The 17,768-nt window shown below is 29.6% G+C and overlaps 2 protein-coding genes across 2 annotated transcripts; both read left to right on the top strand.

Annotated features, from left to right (window-relative positions):
* The first annotated feature begins 348 nt into the window (after positions 1-348).
* Positions 349-1,444, top strand: LOC106344339 (elongation of fatty acids protein 3-like). Its single transcript, XM_013783740.1, has one exon. The coding sequence runs from the start codon at positions 478-480 to the stop codon at positions 1,303-1,305; it is 828 nt and encodes a 275-aa protein (XP_013639194.1). The 5' UTR covers positions 349-477; the 3' UTR covers positions 1,306-1,444.
* A 2,389-nt stretch (positions 1,445-3,833) lies between these two features.
* On the top strand, positions 3,834-4,782 carry LOC106300624 (elongation of fatty acids protein 3-like). The gene has a single exon (XM_013736810.1). It carries the CDS (start codon positions 3,844-3,846, stop codon positions 4,726-4,728), a length of 885 nt encoding a protein of 294 aa, XP_013592264.1. The 5' UTR covers positions 3,834-3,843; the 3' UTR covers positions 4,729-4,782.
* The last annotated feature ends 12,986 nt before the right edge of the window (positions 4,783-17,768 follow it).

Here is a 17,768-nt window from a genome sequence, read left to right as displayed (position 1 = left end):
TCATATTTGATTTGAATTAATGCATGTATGTTTCAGCCTCAAATGTCATGAAATTTCTTGTTTGCTAGTTCTTACAACTTTTATAATTCCAGACTTCCGAAGATCATGTTTAAAAATGCTTACATTTTTTATATAACTGTCTTAAAAATGCATAGAAGAACCAGAACTATGTTCATATCAAATATAGTAAAGAATCTGACATCACATCAGTTTCAGTCTGTATTAATCAACAAAGGAAGTAAATTACTCACACGTTGTGCATGATTAATAATAAAAAATTTAACAGTGCAATGCATCATTGACCACATCCCACTAATTAAAAAATATATAATACGATACGGTAAACGAAAAGATATGATTCCATGGGACCCACTTCGATCTAGATAACCGGATTGGGTAAGCCTCTCTAATCCCGTCCCCTATCTTCTAACTTCTCCAACAATCTCCCGTTCAGACCACCGTCCTGAGATTCACGCAATGGCATCATTTCAACACACTCTAACCTACTGGCTCGTCAACCATCCTTACATCGCCAGTTTCACGTGGACAAAAGGTGAAACCCTTGGCTCCACCATCTTCTTCCTCTCCGTCGTAGTCTCCGTTTACCTTTCCGCCACGTTACTTCTCAGATCCGCCATCGATTCGCTCCCTTCACTAGGTCCTCGAATCCTCAAACCAATCACAGCCGTCCACAGCCTTATCCTCTGCCTCCTCTCCTTAATCATGGCCGTCGGTTGCACTCTCTCTATAACCTCAGACCCTACGAAGGCGCGTTTCTTGAACGCGATTTGTTTTCCTGTGGACACGAAGCCTAGCGGACCGCTCTTCTTTTGGGCTCAAGTCTTCTACCTCTCGAAGATCCTCGAGTTCGGAGACACACTCCTCATCATACTCGGTAAATCAATCCAACGGCTGTCTTTCCTCCACGTGTACCACCACGCGACAGTTGTTGTAATGTGCTACCTCTGGCTTCGAACTCGCCAGTCGATGTTTCCTGTGGCGCTCGTGACGAATTCGACGGTCCATGTCGTCATGTACGGTTATTACTTCCTCTGTGCCGTTGGATCGAGGCCCAAGTGGAAGAGGTTGGTGACGGATTGTCAGATTGTGCAGTTTGTTTTCAGCTTCGGGTTATCCGGTTGGATGCTTCGAGAGCATTTGTTCGGGTCGGGTTGCTCCGGGATTTGGGCGTTGTGTTTCAACGCTGCTTTTAATGCTTCTCTGTTGGCTCTCTTCTTCAACTTTCATTCCAAGAACTATGCCAAAAAGACAAGAGAGGGAGTCAGCAAAAAGCGATTAGATTAGTTGTCTTTAATTAAAGGTTGGATATTTTTGGAGTTCTGGTCTTTGTTACTGATGGTTTGAAATTGTTTTTCTATGAATAAAGATGAGAAAACGATAATTAGTTTTGAAATGGCTTCATTGTCTCGTAGATTGGAATGGATTATCTCTTTATGAGGATTATATATATGCAAAAATTCAGGTTCAACAAACATTCACCAACCAACATTTTTTAAGACTTGAACAATGAGATTATTATGCCCTTGAAGGCTTGAATCTCCATATGCAAATGCCAAACCCAAAACATGAAGATTATAGCCTCTTTATCTATGGGGTTTGGACCCGCAACTATACTATCTTTCTTTGTAAAGATAGCCACAACTGTTAGAGAACTTAACCAAACTTTTATTATAATATATATATAAATGTTCCAAAACTTATTGTTGTCTTACTATCCTCCAAGTCTAATCTTCCTCATATTAGTCCAGGATTGGCTTTGACTAAATTCATATCATCTGTGTATGAAGTTGATCGACATAGATAGTGTTGGAATTGTAAAAATGCTTCATAAACATCTTAGCTTCATAAACCTCTTAACTCAACTTTAGACGTTGACTAAATGCACATCATTTTTATATATTTATATATTGTGAATGTGGTAGAAAATGTTAATTTCATAGTTATTTGAATTTCGTTTAATTTTCCGTATTTCAAATTTATCTAACCTTCAAAATTTTTTTTTAGTTATTTTCATATATATATATATATATTGCCAAAATCTATTGAAAGTAAATAAAAGAAACAGTAAAGTTGAAAAAAAAAATCGTTAAATTTAACCAAAATATTAAAAAAAATCCGAATTATTATAAAATTGAACTGAATGATATATTTTGTCTTCCATACTCTCTACCTTGTCAACTTCTAGATTGGGGAGAAAATATTTTTTTAGGAGAACATTTGATAGTAACCAAGCTACTTTTAAGGTTGCCTCTTTTTTATCATTAGTTGTCACTTGGTTTAAAGGCAGAATTTGGGCAACAATATGTGACAAAATCATGTTTCCCGAGCTTTAGAAGAAAACTTTAAAACTTTCAAAAACTATTCATCTACACATGTTAATGTCATGAAAATATAAGATGGTCTTTATTCCAAATTCTTTTAAGGTGCGCTCAAATCAATTTCCTTGATTTTTTTATCTTATTAAACAAATCTCTAATGACTAGATTGAATCTTGAAATATCATCATTCTTAGATTGAAAAATACTCTCCTTAAGGTTTACATATTTTACGAGCATTCACCAATCAAAGTTTCTTTAAAGAGTTGAAAACTTAAATTAACCTATAATTGGTTCTTTGAGAAAATAAGCATTTATGAATCCTTCTAGCCAAAAGTGCTAGTAAGACATCGTCAAATAGATGAAAAGGAAATAACGGATTGAATATTCCGTTAGCCAAGAAGGCATAAAGTATCGTCAAATTCACTTTTTATGTTGTACTTTGTCACTAAATGGTGTATATATATCTGCTTATATAATAAGTCGTTTTTTTCAAAAAAATTGAATATTGATTTTGTAATCTCTAAATTTTATTAATAAAATTTGCTTTTTAAGCCGGAAAAAATCTTTCCAAAACTAGTGAATTAATCAAGTTTTATCGAAAATACATAAAAGAAATAGCAAAGCTGTACCAATTTCATAGAATTAACCAAAATAACTCAAATCCAAATTATCATAAAACTGAACCGAAATATATTTTGGATACGTTTTGGTTCAACCATAACTGAACCGAATTTTCAGTTATCCGAACCGAACTTAACAACATTTTGTTTGATTCCCAATTTCTCACTTTCTAATTATCCAAACCGCATCAAACTGATCCAGATATTCTAGTGCCAAAGCGTAAGAAGCAATCATGTTATCATCACCAAGTCATCGACTATATATTAAATCCATGATTAAGATTCTGACGTCAAATAAGTTTCAAACGACAACGAAAAAAAGTAAATGATGTATTCTTTACGATATTATCCTTCCACGTTAAGCAGGATTAGAAAAAAGTTAGTGCATGAAACATTCGCTACGATATTACGTTCTCACGTTATGCATAATAAACACAATAAAATAGATTAATGATGCACATTCTTTAGGAGTTTACCTTTCCACGTCAAAGCATAATAATAACAATAACAACGCATATGCATCATCAACCAATCCATGAATCAAATAATATAATACGATGCCATGGGACCAACTTGAATATAGATATAAGCCAAACGGGTAAGCATCTAATCATTTCGTCTCTCTCCCGTTTCTTCTAACATCTCCCGAGTTCAGACCAGCGCCGGGAAAGCGGAGACGGCGTGGAACCCAGCGATGCAATTGCATCGGTTTACTCCATGTTACAATATTCACGACGCAATGACATTGGTTTACGCAATGACATCGAATTTCATTAATGATATGTATCTATTTTACGCAAGGGCGTTGGTCAAAAATGTGTATTTATATATAACCTCTATTTACTATATTGTCAAACTTCAACCCCTACAAACCTAGCCGGAGAATGGCATCGGTTTACTCCACCTTAACCTACTGGCTCGTTAACCACCCCAACATTGCTAATTTTACGTGGACTGAAGGTGAAACTCTTGGCTCCACAGTCTTTTTCGTCTCCGTTGTAGTCACCGCTTATCTATCCGCCACATTCCTCCTCCGACATGTCATGGTTTCACTCCCCTCACTCGGTCCACGAATGCTCAAACCCATCACAGCCGTCCACAGCCTCATCTTGTGCCTCCTCTCCCTAACCATGGCCGTTGGTTGCACTCTCTCCCTAGCCTCGTCGTCTGACATTGTGCCCTCACACCCGACAGCTCGTTTCTTCCGGGCGATTTGTCTCCCTATGGACGTGAAGCCTAGCGGACCGCTCTTCTTTTGGGCTCAAGTCTTCTACCTCTCGAAGATCCTCGAGTTTGGAGACACACTTCTAATCATACTCGGCAAATCATTCCAGCGGCTCTCGTTCCTTCATGTGTATCACCACGCGGTGGTTGTGATCATGTGCTTCCTCTGGCTCCGAACCCAACAATCTATGTTTCCGTTCGGGCTTGTGGCGAATTCGACAGTCCATGTTATCATGTACGGTTACTACTTCCTCTGCGCCGTAGGAATGAGGCCTAAGTGGAAGAGGCTGGTGACGGATTGTCAGGTCTTGCAGTTTCTTTTGTCCTTTGCATTTGGCGGTTGGATGTTCCAAGAGCATGTTTTCGGGTCGGGCTGCTCCGGTTTTTGGGCTTGTGCTTTCAACGGTGTGTTTAATGCTTCTCTTTTGGCTCTCTTCTTCAACTTCCGTTCCAAGAATTATGCGAATAAGACAAGACTGGATACGTGGGCAGAAATGGTTAAAGATGTGGGCAAAAAAGCGATTAGATCCAAAAAGACTGATTAAATCATTTTGAATGGTTAAATATCGGTCTCTTGATGTGTTGTTACTCGAAATTGATGTTGGGATAGCTCGAAATTGTTTTATTCTGAATAAGATGACAAGATATAATAATTTCACATAAATCATGTAATGGCTTCATTGTCTGATTCTTGCATATATCTTGATAAGATTTTACAGCTAAGTTGCGTCATTTTCTTATTCTTAGGTTGCGTCATCTTCCAAAATAGCAAAAAAAAAAGCGAACCAAAATTCGAACCGAAATAGCAAAATATCCGAATGGATATTAAATTATGAGAAATTGGATATCCGAAACCGAACGAATATGTCCGAAGATAACCGGACATATGTATAGCATAACTCAAAATTAGATAATACATATATAATTACAGAAAAAGTGATTTGCTACTCACTTAAAATGCATGTCAAGATTCTTATTTCATGCATTAACAAAAGTCGCATTCAAAATCTCAAAACAATAACTAAATTAATGTTTTTCTTTTTTAAAGTTTTATCTTCAAACTTATTAATCGTCCAACCTAATAAAAATTAGAAAATCAGTTAAGTTAAAAGTAACATTTAAAGCACAAGAAGGTTGAGCAATAAATAATTTAGTTATTTTTTTTCAAAATCTAAATATTCAAACCCGATCTGATATTTAAAAATACCCGAACCGACCTGATATGTAAAAATACTCGAACGGGTACTAGATCCTAATACCGAAATATTCCGAATCCAAACGGGTACCCAAACGCGTATGCGCAAGAATGACTGATCAAACTTTAAATCTTAATATCTCTTATTGCTGTATCTGTCGAGCTTCCATCACACTTTCCCTATTTATCGGTTGTATCCACAATCTTTTTCAAGGCAGTAGTTGGTTTTCACATTTACATAACGGGTTGACCTAAACTGTAAAATAACCTATATATTACCATATTACAAACTAGCCCTCCATAACACACCAAGAAATGTTGCCAAAGAAAAATAAATAAAAAACAATACACCAAGAAAATGAGGATATATAAAAATAAATTAAATTAAACAAGCATTGAAAGTTGACTAATTCAAACCTGAACTGAATTAAATGGAACCAAAGCAAATTAACTAACCAAAACCCATTACTTTTTTGTTTTTTTTTTGTTTATGTATTTATATATTGTGAATGGCTAGACAATTTTAGTTTCATATTTATTTGATTTTCATACACAGTTTTTATTTAACTTTGAAATTTTAATACCTAGCTAATTTTTATAGATATCTTACCAAAATCTAGTAAAACAATCAAGTTTCATCGAAAAATAAATAAATGAATAACAAAGCTGAGCCAATTTCATTGAATTAATCAAAATAAGTGAGAACTAAATTATCATAAACTGAGAATCTCGCTTGTGGTGAAACCAGCGATCCATGGATCACTGACAACAACGATGACATTAACTGTGGCAGCGGATTCATAAGCGCTGACTGTGACGGCAACAAATCAATTCCGATATGGGTTCTCCGCCATATTCTCTCAAAGAAGAAACAGTCAGAGAGATATTGGAGCTAGAGGTTGAGTTCTTGCCAGAAGCTGATTACCTGAAGAGATTGTGTTATGGGGACTGGGAGCTGCGTGTTAGAAACGTGCCCGTCTTAATAATATATTGGGCCCTGAGCTGAGACAAATTTGTGTTTTTTTTCTTAAAACAATTTTTTTTTTTTAAAAAACTCTAACCTAAGTTAAAAATATCCAAAAATTGTTATGGGCCATGTGCAATTGCTCTGGATTGGATTCTAAAGGTTTGATCTTTCTTGAATCTTGTTTGGTTTCTATTTTGAGTTCGTTCTCTGATCATTGATAGATCATTGATATTTGTATTTAAAAAGAGGCTTCTGATGAGATCACTTGGATCTTATCAATAGATTGAGATTCTGATATGTTTGAGTTACCGAATGTTTTGTCTTCAATGCCAATTGTTGTTATTGTGTCTGAAACAAGTTTGTGCTCATTACAATTTTGGAGCACTGTACACAAGCACCACCACTAGCGCTATCACCGACATTGCCGTCGTCTTCCCGTGCTTTCACATTGTGTCAGCAACTCAGGTTGTCATCCTCTGTTCACCGCTGCGAAGCATCCCCAATCGTAGCTCCAAGGCACCGGCAAGCAACGTCCAAGTTGAGCGATATTGGAACAACAACACTATCATGGAATGTAATAATTGTGTATTACCGTGTGTTGGGAAGCATTAGGAAAAGACATGAAACCATTGCCATGTAGAATGTATAGAAAATAGACGTCATTAGTTTTGTATTTAAAACATTTACTACCTTTTGATTCGCGCTTTCAAAGTCCGGGATTGTTTCTTTTAAAAATATTTAATTTTATAACATATTTAATTTTATATCATATTTAAAAAATATATATATAATGTGTTTTTTTTTGTATATATGTAGAGGTTATATGTTTTGAATTATCATTATTGAAAGTCGCTGGTGAAAATCATAATTCTACGACATATATTTGAGAAAGACAATCTCAGAATCAATAAATTGTAAGGTACCAACATGCCTAATATTGTGGATGTCATTTAATGCCGTTTAATGATGAAGCAAATTCAGTTATCGTATGATACATATTAGGATAATTTGAAAAGTACCCTATTTGTGATTTGAAATTTGAAATATATACCTTTATATTTAATTTTTGAAAATTACACTTTCTGAAATATGAAAAGACATTTTTATCCTAATTTAATAGAAAATTAAAAGATAAAAATAAATATGAATTCAAAATTATTTATTTTTTAAAATAATCATATACTAGATATTGATCCGCGCTTGCAAAGCGCGGAATGTTTTATGACGAAAATTTCACTAATAACTTAACAACTATTTTGTTAATTTATAAGAATTTTGTGTATTTAAAATAGTTTTGCATTTAAATCAGTGCTATTAAAATCAATCCGGATCCGCGGTCAAACCGGTTAATGGTGATCCAATAATATGGTCGAGGTTTATAAAATTATATTTAAAACCTTTAAAAATCACTGAAATCAGAGATTAACTGATTGAACTGATGGATGACCGATATGTAATCCAATTTCATTTAGATTGTTATGATTTTATAGTTTGTTAACTTTTAATCCATATTTTAAAGTTCACTGTTTTGCAGTTATATGAATTAATAACGTTTTTACAAAAAAATGAAAGATATAAAATAACTAAGAAGTATAAATATGTCTTGATCATGTTACTTTTTTTTATATAGCTTAATCAGTTTTATTATATTTGTTTTGTGTAATTTATTTTGTTAATAATTTGGTTCAAATTATAATCGGTTTAAATTTGTTTTTTTACAATTAGTGTTGAAATATTTTTTTCTAGATAATATATATTTTGAACATTTCTCATAATTATTTTTGTTATTATTTTTATTGTACAATTGTAGTTATTTTCAATCTATAGTGTTTGTATATATATATTTTATGTAATGTCCATTATTAAATAATTATTTTACTTAAGTAAATGATATAACCATTGTTTAGGAAACATAAATAAAATAATATATAAATTATATGATTTGTTATTGATTGAAATTTTTTTGTAGTATCTAAACTTGTAAAAATAAGTTCTTTTTATTTTCATTGTTTTTATACATTATTTGAATTTCTAAATTATTCAATATATTTAAACAATTTGAAAGAAAATTGTTAAAGATATATTAAAAATATGAAATCTAGTGTTTTATATTGTTTGGACATAAGATTATTGCGTTGTTTTGAAACATATATAATAGTATAAGAAAATGAATATTAGTGATTTAAAGTATGTTTACTTATAAAGTATAAATGTATATTTAATTTAAAAACTTACACAAGATAAAAATCTTGATTATTAATATGCTAACACAATATAGATAATAATATAAATTTTACACAAACTTACACAAATTTACACGGTACTTCTTGCGCCATACCGAAGATCTCTAGTAGTTTTTTTTCAATATTCTGCATAATTTGTCTTCTCCGGAAATTGAAACTTATATCTTCTCGTGTTGAAGTTTTAATGAACCATTGATAAAATCACTGGACCAAAGGAGCTTCCACGAGGGGCTTCCACAGTTTTCGATTTTCTTGTATGATATTTTTATTATTAGATTTGAATGTTCCGGAATAAAATGGTTAAACATTTTTTTTTAAATAATCAAAGATCTTAAAGATCTTATCTAATGGCATATCTATTTTTTTACCATATCAGGAGGATCTTATTTAATTGTTATGAATATTTTATACAAATAGTGAGAAAATCAAATATATGAATCGTTTTATGGTTTATGATTCCATAAAACATCATTGTCAAAAACATACCTGATTATAAAACAAATTGTTCAGATTCATGAAACTATACGTCATCGTCAAAAGTTATACAGTTCCTTCATTTGAGAAACCAAAGTTTTCTTCTCCTCAGAAAATCTGAATGCTTGCTCATTCACATCCATGCGCAAGTCACAACACTTCCGTCTCAAGGAAACAAATCCCTTAACATATTACAACGTCTTTGACCGCAGTTTTGAGACAAATTGAACATGCAACAAAGTCAAAACCATCTCATTCGTCCCAACAATCCCCATCGCCGCCGAGATCATTATCACCAAATATGAATTTGGTAACAATGTTGCCTAAACCTATAGACAAAATCCAAACAAATCTCAAAACACTTTTCGTCCAGCTCGAATCACCACCGAGTCTCACTCCCCAATCCTCACGATTCGATTGAATCTCGTCACAGCCAAAACCCAGAAGAAGAAAGGAAAGTAAAAAAAACCATCTTTAAAGTTTTTCTGTTTGATGTTTTGTATAAAAAGGATTTTGTTACACGCATAGAAAAAAAAAAGTATATATCCATGATTTGAAGGTTAATGTTATAAGGTATGAATTAAAACAAAGTATAATTGTAAGTTGGTTTAATTTAAGTATATTGGTTACCATAAAATTATATATCAAGTGTGTTTTTATATTTAGTACAACATGTTCAATAGGTCCAAAAAAACATATGCCACGGTAAATTTTAAACAGGGCTCTGTTTTAATAGATTAGATTTGAGATAACTACGTCAATGATTTAAGATAGCAAATACAAAAATTTCTGAAATAACTTAAAATCTATACAAACAGCTTACACAATTACGTTACAAACAAATACCTTTTAAGCATTATGTATAAGTTCAATATTTTAACATTTAAGTTTCGTTATGCCTAAATTTAGTTTGTAAAAAAAAAACGACTAAGAATCTGATGTTTACAAAGTTAATAAAATCAGAAAAACGCACGACTCCAAAGAAGTTTTAGATTTATATGTAACCCTTAGAATGTTGTCATGATGTTCTGTGGCGTTCATAAAGACTAGCTGTTTTTTTCTGAAAAAAGCACAATACCAACTATTAGTACCTTAGTGGGTGCTATAAATACTTGAACAAATAATTGTATACATGGATGTTGTAGTGTTATGACGAATCATTGTTTTCGTATGTTCCAAATGTTGTAAGAAAAACATTATGCTCCAGGTTTAGGTCGTTCAGTAGCAGCTTCTGATTCTTGGTGATGATCTACATTTATTTAGTCTTGAAAATCATGTTTTACTGGATCTACTGTGCCTTCTACGATTGCATATGCGATTGTTTCAGGATTTATCACTTCTAAAGTTAAAATCTCATAAAAGCAACTAGACTAACAAATATGTAAATGACACAAAATAAAGAATTAGGGAAAGGAAAAGTTATACAACATAAAATGAAAAACAAATGGAAGATATTATAGAAAGTAGAAAAAAGGATAGAAGACATGCTTCACAAAAATGGAGAGCAAAAAGAAATCGAAAGAAGATACGAGGAACAAGGCGTTTTTTTTTTGTTATTTTCAAAAGAAATTATAAGATATGTTTTTGAAAGATATTGTGTAGATTTAATGGTATATTTTTGAAAAGAAAATAATAAAAACTTGTTATTTTAAATATTTAAATAATATTTTGACAAAATTATATTATAATAATTTTAAATATTCAATTGGATCATTTAGTCAATTTACATATACAAAGGTGTAGTTTTCAAAAAAAAAAAATAATGGTGTAGTATTCGAATTAAAATCTCATACAAAAGTGTAGTTTTCCAAAATTTCCCTACATATTATTATTATTCAAGATTCCTTTAAATTATAACTAGGATAGTATCCGCGTTAAAACGCGGATATTTTTTTCAATCTACCATCACTTGTTATCTTATATTTGGTAAATTTTGTAAAACTCAATAGTTATAGACGTCGTTTCAGGATTTGTTTTTGCAAAACTATCAAATTCAAAAAGAAAAAAATATATATGTATATTTAATTTGCCAATGGTAAGATTTTAAAATCTTTCATAGTTTGCTTTTAAAATCTTTTTTTAGAGAGAAATCTTTAAAATCTGTACCCTAGGTTAAAATCTTCGTAAAATATGCCAAGGCTTTGTGTGTGTGTATGTCCGTTTCCTAATCTATGGGTTTGTTAACGTGAAATGTTCAAATGATTGTGGTTTGTATTCTCATGTTTCAAATTTCACATTTCGAAAGAAATCTTTTTGTAAATGTGAAACTTCAGTTAAATCAACTCTTTTTTTAATAACATCTTAAATTTATTGATATCAAATCAAAATACCAGATTACATGAAACATAAATTTTAACAAATATGTTGTTAAGAACAATATTTAACAAATTTTTATATATTTTAACATAAAGTAACATGCTTCCTAACGCATTCGTGGTTAGATCTACTCTTCAAATACACTTTATGAGCTAATTTTTTCATCCATATTATCCTCGTATGAAAAATGAAAAAAATGACTCATAGAGTTCTTTTTATATCCTTTCAACTTATTGAGTTGAAAATTAATCTATGATATTGGTTAGATAAAAAAAACTATGGTATAATAATGAATAGTGGTGTTCATTTTAGTTGGACTATTATAATCTTTATGATAACATTTATAATAGTCAAAACCCCGTCGAATAAAACACTCTATTTTAATAGAAGTATATTCTTTTATATATAATTTTTTTTAATATGATTTAGTTAACATTTTATTTGTTTAGATATTGAAAATCTAAAATTTTCAAACTACTTTCTAGATTTGGTATAAAAAGTTATACTAATTATGATGAATATATTTCTGTACACAGTAAAATCTAAATTATGATGCACAGTGTTTTATTAATATATTTGTGTAAATCAGGTTAAAAAGCTAGTTTTTATTAGAAAGAATTAAAAGTATACTCTTTTAGATACCAATATAATAAAAAAGATTCAGTTAATATTTGATCTTTTTTTGGTCATCAATATTTGATCAGTTTAGATATGGAAAATCAGAATTTTAAAAACTCCTTTGTTTATATTTAATAAAATATATGAATATATATATTAACGATAATGAATATAATTCAATACAAAGTAATAATATAAACTGTGATGAAACCTAGGAATTTTATTTTTAATTGGTTTAAAATGTTTAAAAGACTAAAGTTCACAAAAATAATAAACATTAGTTTATAGATAATAAAGTATATATAAACATACAATATAGAATTCCATTTGTTAATAAAATAATTTATATAAAAGTGATATGTGTATTTTAAACCATACTATAAACTATAAGTCATACTATAAAACATAACTAATGAAATGTTAATGATTAGTGATGTTAGGTAGTATAAGAGAGATGAAGATGCACCGTAATGTTTATTAATTAGATTTAATAGAGTAGATTTTTTTTGTCAACTAATAGAGTAGATAACGAAATATAATAAATAGATGCATTAATAAATAGATAAAAAATAGAACCATAAATTAATAGATTAGATGATAAGTAATAATGTTAGTAAATGCTGGTTGAAACTGATTGGTTATCACAAATTCCTGACATCCGATTGACCAAATATATAGTTAGCGAATTTATTTTTTAAAATAAAAAAAACAGTGACGTACCATTGTAAATAAGTTAAAAAAATAAAAGCAAATCCTATGTATAGAATATAAATAAAATGCCATTTACGAACAGCCGAGTTTTGAAAGACCTTCGACACCACTGATTCTGGATAACCTGCACCCAAAACAAGAACAAATAAATCAACTACAAGAGATAGCAAATGCATGTGAACTCTTATTTATGCAACAAAGTTCGCAAAGTGAAACCTGAGAGATGGGTTACATTGTTGTGGCCTTGACGATTATTAATATGTTTTACCTGTCTAGAAAACCTTGTCCACAATCCATAGTAACTTGTATGAAGCTTTTCCATGTTTTCTATCTATATCTTTTCGTCCATGCTTTTTTCGTCATTCCATGTCTACAAACCACATAGTGACATTGTTGTGATTTGCGTATGAAGGTCTTTTCCATGTCTATGTGGTTTGTGCAATACGCAATCTTGTCCATAGAATTTCATCTACAATTTTTTTTTTGTCTACAACTTACTGTAACTTATACATAGAAGCGTCTCTCCATCTATGTCTTTTTGTCCATATCTTTTTGACAATCCATGTCCACATTTTTCTATCATGTATTTTCTGTACACGTGAACATTTGTATCTATGTCCACGCATTGTTTTGTATAAATGTTAAAATATATAAATATATATAGATGAAAATGGATATTAAAATGTAAAGATTTTTTTATATAATTTATTATAACAGTTATATTTATTTTATATATCTACAATTTTAAGAAAAAGCAAACGCAAACAGAAGGTAAAATGAACAATAATAACACAAAATATAAAATAAGTAAAAAAAGTCAATTATATGATGTTTTGTTTTTACGTTGGTATCTCTTTTTCAAAATGGTACTCTTTTGATCTCAGTCATTGGATTGGTCAAAATTTAATATATCTATGGTTTAGATTAAAGCTCGAGATTCTCAAAACTCAAATACCTATAACCAACCAAAACGCTCACGTTTATTGCATGCCAGCGAAACTTTATTCATTTAGTTACAATTCTTAGCTCTTGAGTGTTGTTGTCTTTGTCATTCTTTAGAGATGGGGTATTTTTGTCAAAAAACCACATCGGTTTAGTGAATGTGCCCCATAAGCACTAAGTGCTTATTTAGTAAAAAAAAAAGAAAAAAAAGACTAATAGTGTAATGCACTCTTAATTAAAGAACATGTTTAATTTTTCTATATATTATACTAACAATTAGGAGTGGGTTTTCGGGTAACACCATTCGGGCTTGGATCAGATATTTTGAATTTTCTGGTATTTCGGTATAGGAGTGTAGAACTTGTTCGGATATTTTTATATTTTGGATCGAGTTCGGATATTTTTAGTTTGAGTTCGGTTATATCGGATCGGATTCAGATATATATTGATATTTTGAAAGAAAAAAAAAATCATTTTTAGGTTTATTCGATTTAAAAGTATAGATTTCATAACTGATTTTTTATTTTTTTAACAGATTGAATGATTGACAGATTTTGAGATAACATTTCAAAAATAATAAATAATGATATGACTTGAAATTTTTAGTAAGTTTCACTTGAAATTAATTGTGACATGGACATTTGCAATGATGATATGACTTGAAATTAATTGTGACATACACATTTACATTTAAAATTGATTTATATTTTTAGTAAGTTTTTAAGAATATGGTAATAACTCATATATCATCATTAATATAACAATAAATAATATAATAGTAGAAATATAAATGTAATATTACTTTACAATTTTAGAAATTTTGTAATTGTATAATTTTTATTACTAAAAAATTCTTTAAATTTTATGCATTTTTAATATCTACAAATTTTACGAATATCTACAAATTTTACGAATATTATGTTACGTTTTGATAGTTATATATCTAAAAATTCTCTTAATTTTATAGAATTTGATTTACCAAAAATAAACAAATGAAAAATCTTTTCAAGATTATAATATTAAATACATATATATATATTACAAAATATAATTTTAAATAAAAATATTTATTTTATCTTAATTTTTACATATAATTAAATTAAAAATTAAAATTAAACATTGTAACTAAGTAATAAAATCTTAAAGTTAACAAAATTTTATATTAAAATGTATACTAGAGATTGATACGCGCATCCGCGCGTGTATTAGTTTCTACATCTTTATATATTGATATTTGTTTTCATAATTAGTGTTATATATTTTAAATTAGTCGTAATACAACTAATTGTATTCAAATGACCTGGACCGAATTAGATAATATGGTCATTTTTGCTACAAATATCCGAATCCGTTTTAGATACATTTGTTATTTAGATATTTTTAGGTTCCCATACATCAGAACCGAACTCATCGAGGCCCAGAATGACTCAACTCAAAACCCACAAATAAATTTATTATATTCAAACGGAGCCTAATTAAAAAAAAATAACGATATCCAAAAATATAACCCGTACCTAAATGGATAGTCAATGTTCATACCTAACTGGTTTTATAAACTAATAAAAATGATTATTTCTATGTGTTTGGCTAAATTAAACAAAATACAAAAAAATATTTAGTAAAATAATTATATTGAGAAAACATTAAGTGACAATAAATGTAATACATTTTTATTATTTTGATTTAAGTTATTATTTTATTCATAAAAACATGTCTTTGAATTATGTTTTTGGCTACGTAATTTTCTACAGATTGAAACTAAAATTAAAAGAAAATTAGTAAAACAAACTAAATCTAAAGTTTAACCATATGCAAAACCCAGTATTTTACATTTTTTTATTTTATAATTGGCACAAAGTTAATGTGGATTAACTAATAAAATAAAAATGTGCACTATTATTATTATGGTAATATAATTAATGATGTGATGTATTGTTAAAGTAATATAATTAATAAAATTGTTAAACTGAATGAAATATGAAAAGATAATTAATGTAATTATATTAATGAAATTATAAAAATGACATTATACTTCTTTTTATAATGCTATCTATGTTCAAAACGATTCTCATTAATACTGATATCCATGTTTCCAACCAGTACAAAAAAGTACTATGGTTTTAATAACATAGACTAGACATTGTTCAACGTACCTGCTCGGGTGTATTTTTCAAAAATATGTTGTTATTTGTTTTCATGTCACTATTAGGACTGGACAAAAAAAACCGAATACGAATCGATCCCGATCTGAGAAAGTAGTACAAACTGACCCAAATTTGATTAAATATCTGAATTATTCAAAATTTTGGTATTTAGAGTACCGAAATCGAATCTGATCTAACCGAAGTATTTCGGGTACTAGAATATATCCGAAATAGATTTATATACTTATATATATATAATTATTTTTAGATTTAATGTATGTAAAACATCCAGAATATATATGATATTTTTAAGTTGATTTAAATACTTGAAAATATATACAAATAGTCAAAAGTAAATATCTAAAATAGTTAAAATATACTCAAAATACCAAAAATACTTAAAATAATTATTAATTCTCTATACAAATATTTAAACCAAACCAAAATTTATATGCTAAGTTTAGGTATTCTAACGTATGTTATTCAGATTTATATGTAATATATTATTTCGTTTATATATTTTGAGAAATTTAAAGTATATAATTAATTTTAAAAATAATTTAAATGGGCTATTCAAACCCGAATCCGCAAAGATCCAAACCGAACCCGAACCAAAATATAGAAATATTTGAATGGGACTGAAATTTTTTGCCCCGAAAACATGAAACCCAAGCAGATCCGAATGAACCCGTCCCCGAACGCCCACCCCTAGTCACTATTATATATCATATATGTGTCATCATATAACTAATCGTATTATTTACGTACCATCATATAATTAATAGTATTGTATATGTACCATCATATAAATAATCACATATATTATATTTTTTAAACTTAATGTGAAATATAAAAACCATAATTTAAGTTGGACTCTTGATATTGGGCTTTGTATTGTATTTTTCTTTTATATTGAAAACATTTTTTATAATGGCTATTGGAATATTTTAGTAAAAATCATTTTTGAATATATATATATATATATATATACATATATATTTTTAAATTTTTTTTTGATATAAATCAATTTTATAATATTATTTTGATTTGAAATATGTATATAAAGTTTAAATTTTGTTTTATGATTATTTTAAACAAAAGATTTTTTTAGATAATTGATTGGCCAAGTGCTTTTAATATTCTTGCATAGGCACAGAGTCCAATACAGCCGCACAGCTTGCATCTCCGTCAGAATGAAGGTCTCTTTCCGGTGCAGCTCCTCCAGTCCTAATCACGAGCCTTTCTTCCGCTGCTGATGACGTTTCGCTCACCATCCCGAAGCTCTCCCTCTTCTCATCCAATGAATTCCTCTGCAACTGTCCCATTTGGGTTTCTTGAGCTTCAAAAACATTGTTCCTCTCTTCACTCTGTTATCATGTGTTTATAATCTATGCACATCATTATGTTTACATGTTGCTTTTGCAAAAGGTGTTGTAGCCAGACTTTGTATTTCAAGTACTATGTTTTGAATTGGATATGAAATGAAATTATTGACAAAAAAAAGATTTTTAACGTTAAAACCCCTCAACTAAATTTATTTTGGGTAAAAACACTCAAACTAAGTATTTAATGGAAAAACCCTCAAACTAACATTTTTAAAGAATTAAACCCTAGTAGGTCATAATTACCATTACTACCGGTAAATCTTTAATTTAGGGGTTTCTACATTAAGTAAACATAGTTGAGGGGTTTTACCATTAAAAATTTTAAAAACAAAAAAAAAATCAAAATTTTATAATATTATCTAAAAATTAGTAACTTTTTTTTGACAACATAAACGAGAACTAAGTAACTGGACCGCGCGATTCAGAAAGTCAAACCGAAAGTATTGAATCGACATATAACATAGCTGAAGGAGAAAACCCCTCAACTATGTTTACTAACTGCGCTCTTGGAATATGTCAGATCCGGAAGTTAGGGAAGAAAGTCTTATTGCGTCTAAATTCTTTATATAATTTTTGTTATATTTTCTCGG

This window comes from Brassica oleracea, chromosome C1 (assembly GCF_000695525.1).
Source record: "Brassica oleracea var. oleracea cultivar TO1000 chromosome C1, BOL, whole genome shotgun sequence".
Classification (NCBI taxonomy): Eukaryota; Viridiplantae; Streptophyta; class Magnoliopsida; order Brassicales; family Brassicaceae; genus Brassica; species Brassica oleracea.
Note: the sequence above shows the minus strand (reverse complement) of the source record. Positions and strands in the feature narration are given on the sequence as shown.

Bases quoted from the DNA above. Each gene is read 5' to 3' on its own strand.
- LOC106344339 (XM_013783740.1), top strand. From the start codon at position 478: ATGGCATCATTTCAACACACTCTAACCTACTGGCTCGTCAACCATCCT.
- LOC106300624 (XM_013736810.1), top strand. From the start codon at position 3,844: ATGGCATCGGTTTACTCCACCTTAACCTACTGGCTCGTTAACCACCCC.